The following is a 20,399-nucleotide window of genomic DNA, read 5'->3' on the forward strand; positions in this document are numbered from 1 at the left end:
GCACAACATCTTCAGCTGAGTACTTACGTCACTCTCACAGCTCAGAGGACACACACCTTCAATGTTGGTGCACTGAGAGAAAAGGAAAGAAGGTGAGGTGGAGACATTAGGAGGCACAACTCAAAAACACTTAATAAAAATGAATTGATTAAAGTGTAAACTTACATCTGTATCAGCAGGCTGAAAGAAAAAAACACAGAAAAATGATGTGAGTAAAATCCCCCAAAACAAAACATGCTAACATGCTAACATGAACTCTGTGACGCTGAGCTCTCATCAGAGTAAATAAACATAAATAAATAAATAATAAATAAACATCCTCTAAACTTTGCCTCAGCTATTACAGAAGTGTCACTGCTTTGGTTTCCACCCAAAAGAAGAATGACTCAGAACGAGGGCTGAGTCAAAAAAATCGATTCAATTAAATAAATCCAATATCGATTCATAAAACTTGGAGATCGATTTTTTTATATGTCCTCGTTTCCGGTAACGTGACCCTACTCTGGCGGACTTAAGGCTCAGCAGGATCTTAGCATTTATACACACAACTGGTTTCCTGTTTTACCTCCAGTTCAGGTGTTTTCATTCACCAGTGTGGTCTGCAAAAAAGTCTTTTTCAGCGTATTACTGCTCATATTAGCAGCTAATGCTAACGGGCGCTGCCGCGTTTCACATCAGGAAGTGATGTCACCATGCACATGGTTTCCAATATGGTCATTTCAAGTCACATTTCCTCTTAACAGCTTTACTTTTACGAAACAGTAAACAGTCTGATGCTGTTTATCTGATTTACATGACGGCATGTCATAGCTGCTTTGTGTCCAGGGCAGTGAGCACACACACACACACACACACACACACACACACACACACACACACACACACACACACATGAACGCACACACCGGTTTTCGTCAGAGGACAGGGTGCACGTGTTCGAAAACACATCAACCAGCTGAAAATCAGACAAAAATATGAGTTTTCTAGATTCTCTCAGGCAGCTGAAGATGGAAGCATCTTGCTCCAGTGAGGAGCAGATGGAGTGTTTCTCCTGCTCCGGTGTTACGCCATCACAGTCGTCACGGCAACTCGCACAGCTGAACAAGCTGAATCGCCGTCATTGAAGGAATTTCTGAATCATATTATGATTTTAAATTGATCCAGTATTCTTTGTAGGTTTTATTAACATCAACACGTTATCTGAGCTCTGAACTTTAAGAATATTTACAACGACTCCACTGAATTAAACGCTGTCATCAGGACATTTATGAAGTTTAATTTTTTTGTCCTGTATTTTTTTTATTTTTATTTCTGCTGGTACTTCAGAAATGAATGTAGATGTGTCAGATCGGATTACTACAGTAATCTGATTACTCCCAGATAACTGATTTTGATTGTCAAGTAAATGCACTCAGTGTTTTATAATAAAAAAAAAAAAAAAATAGCCATCCGACATCGTCTTTAATATTCAAGAAAAATAGGTGGTGTTACATAATTAGATGTAAATGAATCGATATCGAATCGGATTTAATTGACATCTAATTGAAATAGGCTGTTGTAAATCGAATCAAATCGATTCAGGGAATTAGTGCTGATACCCAGCCCTTCTCACAACCAGAAAAATGAACATGTTCATCAGGAGGCTTAGTGTTAATTTAAAATGACAGGAATTAGCAATTTGATTCTCAGAGAGGGAGTTAGTTTTGTCAGATGAGCTCATGGTGTATTGTAAATCCATTAATTTGTCCTGTTGCAGCTGTCAGCTTCCATTAATAACATTATTTACACTGTCAACGTCTACAAGACATCTGCCCAGGATCAGCCTCAGCTCCCAGCTTCAGCAGGACGTATGTAGGCAAGTTCATTCGTATAGCACAATTCATGTGTGAGACAATTCAAAGTGTTTACAAAAAATGTGAAAAGCATTACAGATGATGCAAATAAAGCATTAAAAAGTAGTAAAAGGTCATAAAAATAGCATAACTCTGGTCATCAGGTGAGAAGTGTTTAACAAACACTGGGTTTATGGGAGATGGTGGTGTCTTTAAATCCATCCAAATCAGCTGAGCTGTGACGGCATGCAGCAGTGAGAGCAAAAACAAAGACTGTGACCACAGTTTGGTCTGCTGAGGCTAAAATCCAGCAGTTTTAAACCTATTTGACCTTTTCCTGCACACATTCAATTTTAATCTTAATGAAGAGTCTGAAACTTAATACCTGCTCTTAATGGCTTCTTTCCTCAAATTAACACAGAGGAAAAAAAATGACGTCAAAATCTGGAGGATTATTATTCCGCAGTCACACAGAGAAACTCTCTCCTTATCTGTGGAAACTTGATGATGCACATGGTGAGGGTTTGTAGTGAAATGTTAGTGTGGATTAGTTTAGACTCGAGCAACAGCTAACATAAAGGTTTCCTGCTTTCTGCCCAATCTGACTTTCTTTGCCCTCAGAGGTAAACATCATTTCAGATCCACCAAACAGAGCAAACACTGGTACAAGCTGGTGTGCAGAGTAAAGTTCAGCAGTGCAAAGGGCTGGAATGAATAATTCATTCTCTATCTGCTGATCCTCACCGGGACTCTATCACAGACTGTATCATACACGCTATAATACTCATTTTAAAGCTGCCACTAAGTGAATTCACAGACTTTCTCCATTCACCACCATTAAAACAAAAACTTTAGACCATTCCTGAGTCCCGGAGTTTGTGACACAAACTCAAAATATGATGTTAAAGTTGACTAAAGCTGAAGTCAGCTTGTTGTGTCCCAGTCTGGACAAACTGAACGGTGTCCTGTGGAGATGTTGATGCATTTTAACAAGTTTAGCTGATTCAGTCCCAGATTTCTCCCTCTGCTCAATCTGGAGGACACCATTAACATTTATATCCTCTCCAAAAGGGTTCAAACTTCTCTATTTTTAAGTTTGTGTACTGATTGCATCAAGCTCTATCGTTTTCACAGTTGCATTTGTAGCAATCTAGAAGTACACCAAGAAAATCTAAATACATGGACATCTATTCTAGTTCTACATACAGTGGATAGAAACTGTTTTGACACTCATGTTACAAGTCTCTTTTTTTATATCATAAACACCTCGTCTGTGATATAAATTGAGACCAAAATAAAATAAATAAATTACAACCAGTAACTTCAATCACCTAAAGAGACTGATTAACTTCAGATAAAGTCTAGCCGTCTTCTGAGGATTTTCTAGACATTTCCTCAGTTTCCTGCTGCAGCAGAAGTCCTGCTTCACAGACAGCAAACCGATGGAAAGATGAAAACTGGTCAGGGAGGCTGCAGACAGACTTACAGCAACGGTCTGCGGCCGTGACACAAAGGTGCTGTGTCAGAGCCGGTTACCCTGGCAACGCGTCACAACAAAATAGTCCACTCAACCGCTTCTTGTGAAAAACCTACGATTTTACCTGTAAAAACAACATTAACGCATTATTAATTTATTTAATATTTCTATCTTTCTTAATGGACCATGGTATAGGTGGGATAATGCCCGACGACGTGGCCATTATCATAAATTATTGGACTTCGCGGAGGCAACCTTCCTCCGCTTCGTGTCGGACAGTTCACACCTCTGCGTCGTCCATTAATTTATGATAATGGCAACCTCGTCGGGCATGATCCCCTACTTAATTAATTTGTAAGCTGTGATTAATCTGATTAAAAATGTTAATCATTTGACAGCCATAGTTAAATTATAAAACATGAATTAACACATGAACACAATGATTGCCACATAAATTACCCAGTAGATAAAAAGAAATCAAAGAATTTCTTTAAAAATAATCTTGGAATTGGACTTACAGTTAACATTTTCCACGATGAACAGAGACTGGTCGTCCAGGACAATACGTGGTAAAACTCTCTTTGTTATTAAAGTGTCTTTCTGGCTTTCCTTTGTGAATTTTTAAAAGCATTTACAAGTGTTTGTTGCTGCTACGGTTCATTGAACTTTTCCTCTAAGTCAACAAACTCCTCGTGCATTTTAAAGTGATGCCAACCCAAATGTTTTATAAGGTTGCTGGTGTAGAAACATCAGCCCATTAGATTAGGCATGTTGCTTGAGATTTTTGCCAGATTGCTGATGTACCACTAATGCTAAATGTTAGCACAGCCGTGACTCACGTGCTGCTGCTTCTCCGCCCAGCAGCTTAGAACAATCTTCATACAAGACTTCCTGTGTCTGTGTGTGGTGGGCTGGGCTGGAAAAAGCAATTATGATTTCGAACCTGTGGTGTTCAGACATAAATTCTTGCTGATCCTGATTCCCTTACTAATGGAAGGATTGGCGAGTATTTCCCACGCTAATATCGGTATCAGCCCAACTCCACTTTCTGACTAAGAAAATCATCCAAGACAAAAAAAAAAGAAAAAAAATTTAATTTAATTTAATTTAATTTAATTTAATTATTTTCAGATCTATTCGTCGTTTTCCTGCTTTACTTATTCAGGTATTTTTCCTATCGCCATTCCCCTCTTGTAATTATTATTATTATTATTTCACCTTTTAACACGACAGACATCCAGATCAACTAAAGAACATAAAGTTCTGGAACGGTCCAGAACCAGAACCAGAATCCAACAGAAAGTCTGTGTGGTGACTCAAAAAGGGATGAGATCCAGAGATGTCTTCACAATTTGATAGACTTAGAGTGAGTTTCAGTGGTAAGTATTAGTTTTGGATGTCCATACTTATGCATTCAGCTTACATTCTTTATCTTTCATATTTCTCCTCAAACAGATCAGTTTGTTTTCCAGAATTGTTCAGGTCATTAAAGGTCACATTAAAGGAGGGGAAATGATTGATTCTGGTAAACCAGGAGCTTGAACAGGGGTATGAAAACTTGTTATATCTTTTATATAAAAAGAAAAAAAGATAAATTCAGTTGTGTGCTGTTTTGTTTTCTCTTTTTTTAAGGAAGGATAATCATTGTTAAACTCTGCAGGGTGGTTTTATCAGATGTGTGTTGTTGTGGTCAGATGATGCTGTGATCAGTCAGTTCAGGTTAGCATCAGCCTCTAAAGTAAAAGTCAGTGTACTGCCTCCAAAAACAACAGCTGATGATGTGTGTGAATCTGAGTCCTCTGGTCACCTGCTTGGCAATGGCCCAGAACCTCTTTTCCAGCAAATCCAAGGACATCTGCACCCCGATAGCTAAAAATAGAAAACACACACACACATTCAGCATTAAGACAGACGCAGGATGGGATGGATTCTGCAGAGGCAGAGCTGAACAGTTTGCTGTGTTTGTGGAGTAAGGAAGGAGGACAGGAAATCAATCCAACCCTGGCCTCGCTTCTGTCGTGTCCTGACGCTAATGAATGGATGTAAACACTGATGAGTCTGATGGTGTGAGCTCCCTGTGGTCTACATAAAGACATGGTCTCAGTGATGTAGCAGCTTTATCACCATGAATATCAAACCCATTTCCACAAGCAACAATTAGGAGAGAGCTGAATGAAGAGCCAGGCCCAAAAATAGCCTTTAGGTAATCTGTTAATGTCAAGTGAAGGGATGTTCTCATACTGTATGTTGTAAGTTGTCTTTTTGCTGGCTTCAAATTGATTACATATCTTTTTTTTATGAGAGTATATTACCACCTCAGGTTATTAGTATTTAATGAAATATTAAGGAATTGTGCTAGATTTAGAGCTAGATTATCATTTATAGACTTTGACAAAAATGTAATAAATTATTCAGCTTACATAAATAAACAAACATTAACTGTTTTTGGGGTTCCTCAGAGATCTGTAGCAGGATTTGTGTTGTTTTTAGTGATGTGTATAGCAACCAGAGATGAGGACTCGCGTCTGAGAGTCGCACTTAAGTTGCATTGCCAGTGGCTTGATACTCGACTTGAACTCACACTAAAAAGACTTGATACTCGACTTGGACTTGTGAACAATTTTATTTTTTTTCACAATCTTCTTTTTGTCTGATTCCCTGTTCTCTGTCTGTGTTGTGTGCTGTCATTTCTCCAGACGGAACACCAACGTCACACAAGAACAGTCAATCACAACTGCAGCATAGCAGCTTCAACACACCTATTTCTAAAAAACCACTCTAAGTTTTGATTATTAAAAACGTAATAAAGAGGAACCAAAACAAGAGAAACAAACTGCTATATATGTGGTATAAAAAAAATCTAGGACGCTGGATCCACCACATTCACCTTAAAACACAAATGGAGAGGTTAGTCACTGTAATATGAAAGTCAATGTTAGCATCTATGTTCTCAATCAGCTTAGCACCACTGCAGTGTAAACGTTGGTTTTTTACTACCTATTTACTAAAATAATGTTATAATAATGTTAGTATTGAGCTAACATGCAACCAGCGAAAGGAACAAACCAGAGAAGAGGAAGAGGAACAGGAAGAAGTTGATGCAGAAATAATATATATTTATATATATATATATATATATATATATATATATATATATATATATATATACATAAAGCAGCACCACTCTGCCTTACACAGCTGCAGGCTGCAATCATCTCTATTTTATTTAGCTTTTAGACTTCAGATATACATTTATATATATATATATATATATATATATATATTTAGTTGGAACATAAAACTGCTTTCAGTAAGAAGTTGGAGAAGAACTCTGATAAAGAACATTAAATGTCAAAAATCAGACTGACATTTTAGCTGAACTTAAAGAACCAGGTTTGTTGAAAAGAATAATGTGATAAATCATCCTTTTAATAAACCATACTGTTTAAAAAAAGCGAGTGATGTCAAGAAGTGGTGGGCAGTGACTGCATGAACCACTGATCATGTACTAACTACAACTAAATGATGTAGTTGGAGAGATTTACGAGTAAAAACAACAGCCTGCAGATCTAAGGAACTTTACAGGGTAGCAAGTAGTCCCAGCAGTCTGTTAGCATGTGGATAAACTCTAATCAAGTCTGTGAGGAAGGTCTGTACAGCACCTATGTTCTCAAATCAATGTTCACTTCTTGTCATCATCACATCTGCAATATACTGGAGTCCAGTGAACTCATCGTCATGTTCTAGAAAGCAGGTGGAAATGATCTGAGTTTTGTGACATGGTGCATTATCCTGCTGGAAGTAGCATCAGAAGATGCTCCACTGTGGTCATAAAGGGATGGACATGGTCAGCAACAATACTCAGGTAGGCTGTGCTGGTTAAACCACGTTCAGGAGACCAAAGTGGGTCAAGAAAATATCCCCCACACCATTACACCATTACACCAGCAGCAGCAACTGATCCATGGATCCATGTTTTCATGATGTTTCCAGCAGATTCTGAGCCGAGCATCTGAATGTGGAGCTGAAATGGAGACTCATCAGACCAGCAACGTTTCTCCATCTTCTATTGTCCAGTGTTGGTGAGTGTGTGTGAATTGTAGCCTCAGTTTCCTGTTCTTAGCTGGCAGGAGGCACCCGGTGTGGTCTTACTTCCTCATTCTGATGGTCAGTTTGAACTTTAGCAAGTCATCTTGACCATGTTTACATGTCTAAACTTATTGCATTGCTGCCATTTGATTGACTGATTAGAGTTTTGTTTTTATAAACTTCACTAACCTCTCCACAGGCATGGTAGTCAGGTATCACCTGCACTTTGTTCTGGGTCTTGGTGAAATCCATTCAGCATCCAGTAAGACTTATGGGGACGTTGGTGCTTTCACGTACAGATGATGAAACATTAAACTGAAACTACTGATGCTAACTGCACAGAAGCAGGTTTATAGGAAGGAGAAAATGTAAAGTAATGCTGCATTTGTGTTCATGTAGTATCCTGACCTTTAGTGCCATTAAACCTCTGTAGGCATCACTCTCCTGCATCCTTATGAAACAGCCTCCTGCAGACTTAGAGCGATCCTGTTGTGCTGTGCTGTTTGATTTCATTTCATCATTCTTTTTACTCCTTTCCGTCAGCAGCGTCCTTATCGCCACCCTTCAGCACTGCAGCTCCACTGTTTCTGCTGCAGTCCGCAAGGTCGAGTTCACAATGGAACAAATACCCCCGACACATTTAGTCATGATTCACGACTCAACGTTCATAACACACATATTTTAGAGCCTGCTCTCCTGATACGCTCCGTTAGGAGTGAGTGGTGAGTTAGTAGTGAGTATCTGCTGGCTGGAAAGTCAAAGCCAGCTAAAACAATGAAAGTTCTAAGTATTTTAACATGTTCCGCACTGCTTTGTTGTCATTCACTTATCTGGATCTACAATCTGCTTCAGTTGGAAATGAAACTGGGATTTATTTTGGATATTTTTAAATGATTGGTCCCGTGTCTTTTTTTTTCCAACTTTCTCCTGTCCATCTTCATGACAGAGAAACTTCTTTGCCAAGAGAAGTCTGATGGATAAAAGGCTCCTCTTGATACTGAAGTATTATTCTTAATTTTTAATTTGTTTATTGCTGAATTATAAATTCATGCTGGACAGGAAAAGAAAGTAGATCTTGAAGTAAAAAGGATAAATGATACAAATGATAGAAATCCGCATCAACAACAGAGCACCAGCCACTGTAAAAAAAACCTAGCGGAAAACATCCTACAACCTCTGTAACAAAACAAAGCAGACAATCCTAAGGAGCACCTGCAGGAAGACAGAGAAAAGCAAATTAATGGAAACACAGCTGCAGCTACTGGTGATTAAACCTGCAGGACAACATTGGCTGTTTCTGCTTATGTGTTAGTGAATGTGAGTGTAATATGCATGAAATGAATTGTGTTTAATGATGCGTGAGATCATGTAAATGCAACCATTCCCCTTCCAGAAGATCAGTGCAGAGGATGTTCTTTATTGATTATATACTATATATGTACTTAGCACCATCATTTCCACCAAGCTGGTCTGGAAGCCCACTGCTCTGGGTCTGGAGAACCCCATCTGTGGCTAGGTCAACACAGTCCTCAGCCCCTGCTTGACTTCACTGATGATTACACTTCCAGACACAACCCAAACTCCGTCTTTAAGTTTACTGATGACAAACCATCATGAACTTCATCACAAATTCACCAAGACTGACTCAACTAGCAGCCTCGCTAGCCTCCTGTTTCAATCAAACTAGATTTTGTAGCTCCAGCTTAGTCAGCGCTAAATACCTAGACACTGAGGTACTCTTTGAGCATCTTTATAGTTTATGTTCAGATATGACATGGTTTCCCCACATTATCTTAAAACTAATCTGGTGCTATGACCAGTTAGCACTGCTTCGTGTCATGCTAACGTCAGGTTAATAGCCTTGCATCACATTGGTGGTAGCTGCACAGGGACAAAATGTCTTCTATACAGCCAAATTTCAAAGTTTTTAAAGGAAACTACTTTAAGCGATACTGGTGATCCATGCCGGTCTCAAAAGATGTTTCTGTCCTCCTCCAGTGGCCTGTCAATCACCTGAGGTGGCAACTATACTGTCCAATCAGATTTCAGAGGTGGGCACCGCTACCCTGGCTTCTCCTCTACCCCTGCAGCCAAAAAATGGTGTTCACATCTTATCATGTTACACATCCCCAAAACCAATTCTCACTTTTTTATTTCTGTCTGTTTTTAGAGACATTTTGTAAAGACATTTGTAAAGGTTTTACTACAATCTAACTGAAATGTCTGTGTGGAATAAACATGGAGAAGCAGCCTTTAGTTTTCATGCTGCAAACAAGTGGAACAAACTGCCAGCGGAGATTAAACTTTCATCAAATGTTGACACTTTTAAATCCAGGTTAAAAACAATTATTTTCTTGTGCATCTATGCATAAATTCCATACAGTGTGTGTATTTGCTCTGGTGTGTACACTGACAGTGTTTCCAGCTGCAGTGATGGCTCTCGTTTATTTTTATTGATGGCTGCCCATCCTCAAAACCCCTGCCCACACTCGACTTGAGAATTTTCATTTTGATCTTATTTTAGGTGTAAAGTTTATTTTAAATGTAATTGAAATGTTTACCATGGGCAGGAAAATAGTGAGGAACCAACACACAGCCTGCAGCTGCAAACACACTCTGCAGTTACTATTTCTGTCAAACTGCGTTAATGCACATTACACACACACTACCACACACCATCAGCAGCATCATGTGGCCTCTCCAGCTCTTTCTGTCTCTCTCTCTTTCTGCCCCTCCTCAGTCGGTGGGCTGGGAGTGTGTTGGAGCGAGCGCTCAGACCATCAGAGGAAGGTGGCAGAGTGAGGGATGTGGATGAAGAGGAGGAGGGCGATTATGAGCGGTGCTGGATGTGGACTAAGTCACGTCGGAGCTTTGTGCTTCTGTCACTTTAAACTGAGACCAGAGTGGTGCATTCAGGGTACCTTCTTGTTAAGATTAATTCCTTATTCATAAAAAGGATTTGCAGATGAAGGAGAAGGAGAACGCTATTGTCTTCCTGTCTTTGGAGGCTGAAACAACCCTGCAGATGGTGAGTGGCTCCTCTGTGTGCAGTAAATATTATAACATTGGTGTTCATGTGCCGCGAAACCAATAATATTATCACAATCCTCTTTACTTGAAGGAACTTTACTGTTCTGAAATATAAATGCTGCAACAAGGCAGGCATGCAGCTAATGATTAATTCTGGAGTAATTAGGCTCAGTACTAAAAAAAACTTCCATGAAGTGAGGAAATGTTGCAGTGGATGAAACTTTGAGCTGCAGAGTGAAACCATGTTGTCTCAACTTTGTGTTAATTTGTCACAAATCATATTTCTGCCACAATAAAAGCTCTTTAAATAAACTGTTGTGTGGGAAAAACTGAACCAATAGGTTCTAAAGTTCACCTCTGCAGGTTTTAGACTGACTTCTTCAGCTAACATCTTAATGTCCGTGCTTTAATAGAGTCAGAAACCCGGTGGGTGTGATTGCTTGGCCTGCAGCCAGTGTTTGCATGCTTATTGTTTACTCTGTAGCTTTTCTGCTCATCTCTGCTGCAGTGTGTTTGTGCTCTGGGCCTTTTTGGACCGAATGCTCGGCTGCCTCATTCCCAGGCTGTTTGGAGGAAAAGTGCAGCCACGGGGAGGAGAGACGCTGCTTGTCAGAGGCCATTAAGCAGCTAGCAGGGTGCCAGGTTAGAGCCCAGGAAACTGGAGCGATGCACTGCAGATGAAGCTGCGAGCATGGCATGGCAGGACTTCAACGGCAAAATCCCAACAGTGGAGCATTAAATCGAAATAATTGCCTTCCACTTTGCCACATAAAGGGAAAGCTGCTCCTGTAAGCTGCTTCATGTACCACATTTTCAACCAATAAGCACACACACTGAAAGGATAAAAGACAGAGAACTTGAGTTTCTGCACAGTCAGGATATTTGCTGGAGACATACTGTAGGAGCAGCATCAGGGATATTTTTCTGTGCTCTTCTTTTTCATTTTACAGTTGCAGTCATTCTTTATAACAAGTGGAAACAGAAAAGGGGGGCGTTCAGGGGAACAGTTATGCAGAACAATGCCCCTGCAGAACTCTGGATTTCTTTTTTTTCTTCTGGATTTAGCACAAACAGATTATATTAAATTAAAAAAATCTTCACCAGAATATGAACCGTGGTTCACTTCATTTAAAAACAAAGCCTGTGAGGAAGAAGACATTTTAGCCTGAAGACCATCGTCAGTAAGAAACCTTTGCTGTATCATTTCCTAATCCATGTTTATGTACATAATGTGAAGTTTATGGGCAGAGGAAGACGCAGTGTTAGGAACATGGGAAGATGACTTTACAACAGCGATAGCAACAACTAACTAGGACCATCTTATACCATCTGATTATGCACTGAAGCCAATAACATAATATGTTGACAATAATGTATTCATACTTATTTTTTTAAGAAAACTGCACAAAAACTACTAACAATACTAGATATTTCTGAAAGATACAACCATATTTATGTATTATTACAGCTTCAGCTGCAGTTATTACATGTTCACAGACTTTTTTCATACAAGGTCAGAAAACAACCATTTGCAGAATTATATTAAATGTCAAGTTATGTTATTGGCCTTATTGCACTTTGTACATCAGTGGTTGCTACACATCTATAAGCTTTAATATAATAGCTGAATACATAAAAATAGTCATTTAAGCCTGCAGTAATAATATACTAGGAATGTAATAAAGTGTTTTTCTTTGGTGAGAAACAAATGGATATGGAATGAAAAGAACTGGTCACATCAAGAGATGCATTCAGGAGTTTAACTGTTCCCCTGAAGCAGAGCCCCAGCATGGTTCCTGATGATGGAGCAGAAAGTGCTTCATGCCATCACACGTTTCTCCTCCTGCAGCTTCAGCATTTACAAGGCCGTCTGCATCATTTACTGCTGATCCTGTCAAGTCCTGCAAACAAAAACCTAAACAAAACAGCAGATGGTGGCGCTGGTATGGCTGTAAAAGCAGAGTACTGAGCGGGCCAGTTGTTCTGACACCATCTGGACTCCTGAACAGGCTCCGGTCCTGCTGGGGGATTGGAGGTTTTAATCCGTGACCCGTCCCTACTGCGCGGCCAGCGTCTAAGCTGGATGATGGCGCATTTGACAAGCTGCTCTAATGGCCTCTGAGAAGTCTGAAAGATATTTTCTCTTTACTTTCTCTAACAGGGGATTTATTCACAGTTTTTTTTTTTTTTTTTAAGGAGTGATAAAATCCATCACAAACATCAGTTTGATATAGTTTGATCACATGTCACCATTTTTTGTAAGTTTAAGTACAAATAACAATTATTTTCTTGTAATACATGTTAGGGGGATTGGAATTTCAGTTAAAGATTAAAATAAATTTTTATTTACTTATTTTAAGTCCATTTAAGACCCCTAAAAATAATTCCTATGTGTGTTTTTTTTCGTCATCCAGTGGTGACACTATGCAATCAAATTGTTATTTAAAGGTTTAAAATAATTTGAATAATTACATATTTTGTAGCATTGATTAGAGCTGAAGCTTTGAGCAAAAAAAAGTAAAAAAAAAAAATTGTTCTGTAATGTTTTATATCAGCTTTTTGGGAGAGGACTTCTTCGTCCTAAAATGACCTGAACGTGTAGTAAATGTAGGCAACCCATGAGGGTTGAAAAGGAATTCTGAATGATGTTTCTGGGATTAAAAATAAAAACATGCGTTGCCAGATGGATTAATGGAAATGAGGACCTATAATATACTTTTACTTTTTTTGCTAATCAGGCTGGCTGACACACGGGGCAGGATGGCAAGATTTCTCCATGCAGACCCACTGAGACGTTCACTGTAATTACACTGTACATCTCAGTCGCTTCATTTGACGTCTCCTCATTTCAGTAATTACTGAACAAACCCTGGACTTCATTTAGAAGATAAGTAGGGCAGAAAAAAGAGGATTTAACATGCAAAAAGAAAACCAGAAGCTCCGGTAAACCTGAATTTCATAGATTTAAATACACAGTTGCATATAAGCAGATGCTTTATGTCATGTAACAACTTCAGTGATCGGGTTCCTCTCAGGTCTTTACAGGAAAAATACTTGTTAACATGTAATAGGAGCAGAGAAGAGGGTAGGACATGATTTACTTGATCAAGAAGTGCACACAACAACAGCATCCTAACTTCAGTGATTACAAACTGGGGGCAGGATGCACAATATTCTGTATTAATCCACCCTCAAGATGTTAAGATATTTACTGAAAACTCCAAAACTAATGTGTCTGTAGCGCTGGAGGGAAATTTCAACCCCTCCAAAGTTTGAGGCTCAGTCTACCAACACTAATCATCAAAAGCATCTTATTCTTTAAGTTATTAAAATAAATGTGCAACAAAGCAGCTGTGAGGTAAAGATAATCCTCGACCGTCAATCAGCCGCCTCAGGACTCTGAGTGGAGTCCTTAAATGTCACCAGTCCAAAGAAAGACACTTCATGTGGGGCGGAGAGAGAGGAGGACAAACGAACGACAAGCAACCAGCAGCAACTTCAGCTCTTGATAAACAGAAGATGACACGCTGGACCCTCCCCCTGCCCCCGGTCCTGGGCTTGCAGCTGAACTGGTGTTCGAGAGTTTTCATGAGGCACAGCGTTGGTCCCAAATCAATCAGATGCACATACATAACTCTATCCTCCTTTTTCTGTCAGACATGTGCAGACTTCATCTGCATCTTCTCTACATGATATTCCACAAGCTGATCAATGCCCAGTTCATCCTGAAACCAATGTGGCCTCCAGTTGTTTACCAGCTGTTTAATTTTTCCCACACATACATACACACATATAACTAAAAAAAGAGGCAAGTTTGAACGTCTGTCCTTTGTGAAAAGGTTTAAAACATGCAGTCAAATCTAGGGAAATAAAAAATAGAAAAGCTGCAGACATTGAATGAAATCATCTAACCTCAGGACAGAGGCTCTAACTTGTAAGCTTTAGTCTCTTGATGATACAAAATTACGTCAAACGTGCTTTAAGAGTCCCACTTTCCTCTCAGTTAGTTCAAATGCCCCCCCACTCATTGCAGTTTCTCTGGCTTTGTACAGTCGGCTGTGGCCTGAAGGCTTCTTCCTGCCCGATGCAGTCAGCAGCTGAGTGACTGGCATCTTTGTGCCAGCCTGATAAAAGAAAGGTCTGGAACAAAAGAAAGACCTTGAGGCAGCGCTTCTCCGGCTTTTTACAGCAGTTACAGACAGATGATAGAGTGATGGTAGTTTTCTTTTTGTCTGCAGCTTTATCTCTCCTGCACACTTCCTACTGCATATCTGTACATCCAAAAACTGCCAAAGGTATCAGAGAGAAGGAAAACGACTTAAAAACAAACAGAAATAAAAACGGGCTGTAACAATGGCCAGCCTGGGCGCTAAGAAGAGGAAAAGTTGGCATTAACATTTCTGTTGATGTTGCTTGCTGAAAAACTCAAGAGGATTATTCCACTTTCTATGTTCTCTTTAATCTTAAAAAAAAGAAATGAAACAGATTGAGGATAAACAAGAATTATAACATGAGCTGGGCCTGTGAGGGGCTGGAGATGTTCTTTAATCGGCACATAAAACTCCTCTTCCTCTTCCTTACACATCAGGCTCTGCTCAGGAGATTGAAAAAGGCTTGTTGGAAGGAGATCAGTACCAACCCCGAAGTCCAGAAGTAATGCTTTTGTTTCACATAGTACCAATGCAATAAATGAAAGTGAGTCCTCGTGGAGCTGCAGACAGTTGAAGGTAAGGTGGGGCCCCAAGCAAACCTTTTCGTCCGTTTTATTCATTTCTGGAAGGCTCTTAATTCCCTGCAGCACTTTCCAATTATTCCAATTATTTTATGTTTCTATGCATAGTTTTAATGTACTTTTTATGAGTCTGTTGTAAAGCACTTTGAGTACCTTTTGTTAATGTAAAGAGCTATACAAATAAAATTTGATTGACAATTTGATTGACATGACATGAGACGAGTTGGTCTCAGGAATGTAAATCTCTACCACACACAAGAGCACTCAAAATTTATAATAAAAACTGACTGTACTACCATTGAAATATCCTAAAAACATCATATATATCATCAAATACTCAGAGGTTTGCCTTCTATTTAAAATAATTCAGAGCTCCGCTGCTCCTAATTCTTACATCAGAGAAAACCCCAAGGACGACACCGTCAACGGCAAGAGGCAAATGTGGTGTTCCCAGACGTAAAACCACATTTGGCCAATCTTCCATCACTTATACAGCCACAAGTCGGTGGATCAATTTTTCAACTGAATTAATCATGAGCACAAACTTTAAGATGCTTTCATGCCCAACCAAAGATTGGCTTTTATCCAACCTGTTCACGCTAATGAACTGTTGTGTGGAAATTTCTGCGTATGTTTTAATAGATAATGTTGTTTCTTTTTACTGAGTGCTTTAACTTCTACCTGGCCAGGGACTGCAGGGACTTGCTAGAGCCTGAAACAAAACATATTTCCCTTTTAGATCCGTGTATTGTTGTGTATGTCCATGTCAAATAAATAAAGTCAAATTCAAATAAACTGAATTCAGCTACCTACAGAGGATGGATGACCTGTCTGCAGTCCTTATCTAAACCCCATTGAACGCTTGTGGGATCAGCTTGAGCTGCTGTTGGCATGACCAACACAGCTGCATTGGCTGGATGCTGGTTGAGAATGGGATGGCATGCCACAGCAGTGTGTAACCAAACTGGTGACCAGCATGAAGAGGAGGTACCAAACTGTTGCTGCTCACCCCAAAATGCATTGTCCTTACAAATTTCCAACAGTATGAGATTCATTATCAAGAAGTGTTGATAAGTAACAAAGAAATAATCTACCAAACACTTGTTAGCTTCATTCTAAGAATTCTCTTTGTGAAAATCTACCATTCGATGCTTTTGAAATGAATTTCCTAGATCTGGAATCAGCAGCCATAAATCATGGTGCTGAATAGCTTTTCCTTCCTTTTCTGCTGTTTAGGATGCTCTCCGAAGCTGGATGTGACCCAGAACAAGACGAGACTTTCCAGATGCCAGCCTCATGTTAAAGCAGAGTTGATGTCCAGACATGAAGAACTGTGACCAGCATGGACCAAAGCATCTGGAGAGTCTGGGTGAGTCTCCACCCATTTATCCGTCACCCAGCAGAAATCCAACTACCATACTATTCTTATTTATGCTCAGTGTCTCAGAGAGATGGATCTACAGTGAGGCTCTTTTCCCAGCATTTTAACATAATCTGCTTCCTTACATAATCCACTGATGTTGAGGAAACACATCATGAAGAACTCTTTTTAAATAAAGTTATAAAGTTATGTTTTACTTCTAAATGTTCCCCATCACTGAGTAATCAGAGCTTCTCCGTTCCCAAGATCAGCGAGTTGAGCTGGAAAATCTTCAGAACAACTGGAAATCTGTCAGTGCATGTATAAATGAACCCTTTAAGCCATCAGATCAAAACATTTGGTTAATGATATGACAATGAAAAAAAAGAGTTCAGGATCACAGACCAAACATGCTGCAAATGGCAGGATTTTGTTTAAATGATGAATCTGTTTCTTTCTCATGTCTCTTTCAGTCTGCATGGCCCCTGCCAGTTTGGTCCTGGTCCTGTTGGGCCTTCTGGGCTCAGCTGGCGGCTGTCCGAATGTCTGCTCCTGCTATGGTAACACGACCGACTGCTCTGCTGTTGGCCTCCTTTCTCTGACCCCCGTCCTTGAGCTGCTGGGCCAGGACTCTCTGGTTCTCCGTCTTTCCCAGAACAATCTCTCCTCCCTGGCCAAGATTGATATGTTCAACCTCAGCAGCCTGGAGCTCCTGGATCTCTCCCAGAATCACTTTTACAGCTTTCAGCCTGGAGCTTTTTTAGGCCTGAGCAGCCTTCACTGGTTAAATCTCTCTTCCAACTACCTCGGTGTACAACTGGCAAAAACTGACCTCAACAGCAGCTCACCGATTGTCCAGAGCCTGAATGGAAGTCAGGGGAGTGTCGGATTAAATAGGGAGGTTTTTAACGGGCTGTGGCAGCTGCAGGGGCTTGACCTGTCCTCCAATGGTCTTCTGTGGCTGCCTAAGGGCCTGCTGGATGGGCTTCGGAGACTCACTTGGCTGTCCCTAGCCAGCAATCGGTTGGCAGCCCTGGAAAGAGCCACGTTCGAGCCCCTGGTGGGGCTGCAGCAGCTGAGGCTGGTGGGAAATCCCTGGGAGTGTAACTGCAAACTGAGGGACTTCAAGCACTGGATGGAGTGGATGATTTACAGGGGTGAGCAGAGCTGAAAATCTTGAGTCTGTGGTTCAAAAACTGAATTATTAAAGCAATTAACCCTTAAAACTCCACTAGATCTTCTGCACCACTGAGCACTATCACAACAGTGCAACATCAAAAATTTCCCAGGAACGGTAGTGTGTAACTCTGTGGGGTAAATTGTGATGGATAGTTTACCCTTTGGGTGATCTACAAAAGTTACATTTATATTTATTCAGAGACTCTATATGGTAAATCCATGAGTGATATATGATAAAACCATTACTTATAACATTTTCATAATAAAAAAGATCACTATCATAACTTCTGTACGTTGCCAAAAGACCTCTATTTTGACTTGGAAATTATGATGAAGCCACTTCCTGTCAAACTTTCCACCAATCAGAGAGTTTAAATTGACGGCAATGTCCAATCAGGAACAGCCAAAGATCAACAAGTGAGCAGAAACATTTATGTTTGTCTGAAAAGAACAAAAATAATGGTCCTCTATGGTTGGAATAAAGATAAGAAGATGTCTTTTTGTACAGTAGCACTAAAAACAAGCTGCGTTGGTTTTGTGAGGATTGTAGATAAATAATAGCATAAATACTTGGAATAAAGAACCAGCTGGAGAAAACAGGTATAAATATGTAAATAGATTCTCTTGTGTGTTTGTTTCAATGCCAGTATTTTTGATAATAATGATTTATAATGACATACAGAAGAGAAAAGGCTTGGTCTCTGTTGATCTGTGTGTCGTTTTGGTTGGACTTTATGGTGCTATATCTATTGATACATTAATTTTACATCATTTTAGCCTCACAATCTGACAGCTGAGTCCTGGAAAAATAATGTCTGGTTGTTGACTGTGATTAGCAGGGTTGAGGTGAACCAAAAATAGCAAAAAGATGGCTTGGAGTTTTAAAGGTTAATCTCCCACTGGCAGATTGGATGTATGCTGTGAAAAGACATCAAATGATCTCTATCTCTTCCCTTGTCTCTCCTAATTTTATTTCTCTTTCCTGCTCTCGTTTGTCCCCCCATCTCTGACTCTTTTATAGGTGGGCTGGTAGATGTGATGCAGTGCAGCCTCCCCAGAGATTTGAAGGGCAGGGATATCCGCAGTGTGCCAGCAGAGATGTTCAGCTACTGCCTGCAGAGCCCCACCAAGGAGGGGGCGTCAGATCACGCCACCAGGCCCCCCTGCCCACCTGGCCGGGTCAGCAGCTCAGATGAGTGCATTCGCCAGCGCTACAGGCCTGTTAGCGTGCGGCGGGCACATGGCACGCAGATCGTGGCGGGAGTGGTATGTGGCACAGTGTGCATCATGATGGTGGTCGCAGCAACTTACGGCTGCGTGTATGCCTCGCTGATGGCACGGTACCAGAAAGAGATGAAGAGCCGTGGGCAGCCTCTGATGGCCGAGTCTGCTGCTGAGACGGACCTGGAGGACGGGCAGATGTCGTCTCCTGACACGCCAGAGTCGCCACCCAAAGAGACCTGCGACTTCGTGCATGGGTATAGAATCAGCAGCTTCTGACACACTTGTGCACGCTGATGATGCATCCTTCCCAGATGTTCTGACTGCTTCTGCTTCGCTGCTGAGACAACATCTGCAGCTCACTTCTGATGAACTGCTGGACTGGGCCCAGTGAGGCTGAATGCTGCAGCTCTTCTTTGTGTGGATGCTCTGTGAATCCTTGTTCCCTGCGCTGCATCTCTCAGCCAACTTTTAAACTCTTTAGAAGTTGCTGTTTTGCCAATTCTGCACATTACAGCTTCTTCAGTTGTGTTCTTATTTCTTAGAAATGTGAAAGTACATTTTTGTTCAGGTTGTCTGTCTTTGCATCTGAGCACAAAAAGGCACAAGCTCCTAAAGTAGCAACGTCTGTCAGATTCTCTGTTTGTTCCATAGATTTCCATTTCTCTCTGTCAGATGTGTGTATTTAATATTTGTCAACTTTTAAAGTAATTCTTTGTTCCTTTGTTTGATACCCTGTTGAATTCCTTCAGATGAACAGGCTGCTGCTCAGAGTAATGCCAGATTAGCTGCATTTAAACAATCCTAGACTTCTACTGCCACCTAGAGGGCAAGCTTTTAGCTACACCAGCTTCTAACCAGCACAAATCCTAAAGGCCAATATAAAACATGCCCAGTGTGGCACATTGTCCACATCCTCATCACTCAAGCTCCGACTACAAATATGTGTCTGAATTTATGTTCTTTGATAAGCACATCAAGCACTGTCTCAAATTCATCTGGAGGACTGTTAATCAAGCTGAAGATAATAAACTCTATTTATCTAAATGGCATTTTTTTCTTGCTACAAAGATATTTATCTAAGCACAAAACCCAATAGAAGTTCACAGGATGAAGGATTCAGCCATCAATATAAACACAGACTAGATAATCCAACACATTAACTCATCTATGTTTTTGATAGGAAAGAGGGGTCCTTTGGAAATGCCAGCATATGTTTAAATTAGTAAAAAATGTATAAATAATAAACATCCACTGCATGTTCTGCTGATAATCTTACAAGCATCAGAAATTCACCATATGAGGTCCATCTGTTCACCTGCTTGTTAACACAAAGTTTTAATCAGCCCTGGAAGCAACTCAATACATTTAGTCATGTAAACATGGTTAAGAAAACTTACTGACGTTCAAACTGATCAAAATGAGGAAGAAAGGTGATTTTAGTGACTTTGAACGTGGCATGGTTGTTGGTCTGAGTAT

At 40.3% G+C, this 20,399-nt stretch overlaps 2 protein-coding genes across 2 annotated transcripts in view; one reads left to right on the top strand and one right to left on the bottom strand.

Annotated features, from left to right (window-relative positions):
• Positions 1–20,399, bottom strand: part of LOC121647109 (voltage-dependent calcium channel subunit alpha-2/delta-4-like) — a 91,381-nt gene that overhangs the window by 14,108 nt on the left and 56,874 nt on the right. Inside the window, exons 27-28 of the mRNA XM_041996274.1 lie at positions 5,117–5,178; positions 28–72 (exon numbers count right to left, since the gene is read on the bottom strand). Of these exons, the coding sequence (XP_041852208.1) occupies positions 28–72; positions 5,117–5,178 (107 nt within the window). The remainder of the gene's footprint in view (positions 1–27; positions 73–5,116; positions 5,179–20,399) is intronic.
• Positions 10,383–19,932, top strand: LOC121647111 (leucine-rich repeat and transmembrane domain-containing protein 2-like). Its single transcript, XM_041996276.1, has 4 exons — positions 10,383–10,426; positions 16,397–16,529; positions 16,994–17,677; positions 18,721–19,932. The coding sequence occupies exons 2-4, from the start codon at positions 16,484–16,486 to the stop codon at positions 19,197–19,199; spliced, it is 1,209 nt and encodes a 402-aa protein (XP_041852210.1). The 5' UTR covers positions 10,383–10,426; positions 16,397–16,483; the 3' UTR covers positions 19,200–19,932.

This window comes from Melanotaenia boesemani, chromosome 10 (genome assembly GCF_017639745.1).
Source record: "Melanotaenia boesemani isolate fMelBoe1 chromosome 10, fMelBoe1.pri, whole genome shotgun sequence".
Lineage (NCBI taxonomy): Eukaryota > Metazoa > Chordata > Actinopteri > Atheriniformes > Melanotaeniidae > Melanotaenia > Melanotaenia boesemani.

Excerpts from the sequence above, each read along its gene's own strand:
- LOC121647111 (XM_041996276.1), top strand. The coding sequence starts at position 16,484 with ATGAAGAACTGTGACCAGCATGGACCAAAGCATCTGGAGAGTCTGG. Across the intron at positions 16,530-16,993 it reads AAAGCATCTGGAGAGTCTGG|TCTGCATGGCCCCTGCCAGT; the intron begins GTGAGTCTCCAC and ends TGTCTCTTTCAG. Across the intron at positions 17,678-18,720 it reads GGAGTGGATGATTTACAGGG|GTGGGCTGGTAGATGTGATG; the intron begins GTGAGCAGAGCT and ends ACTCTTTTATAG.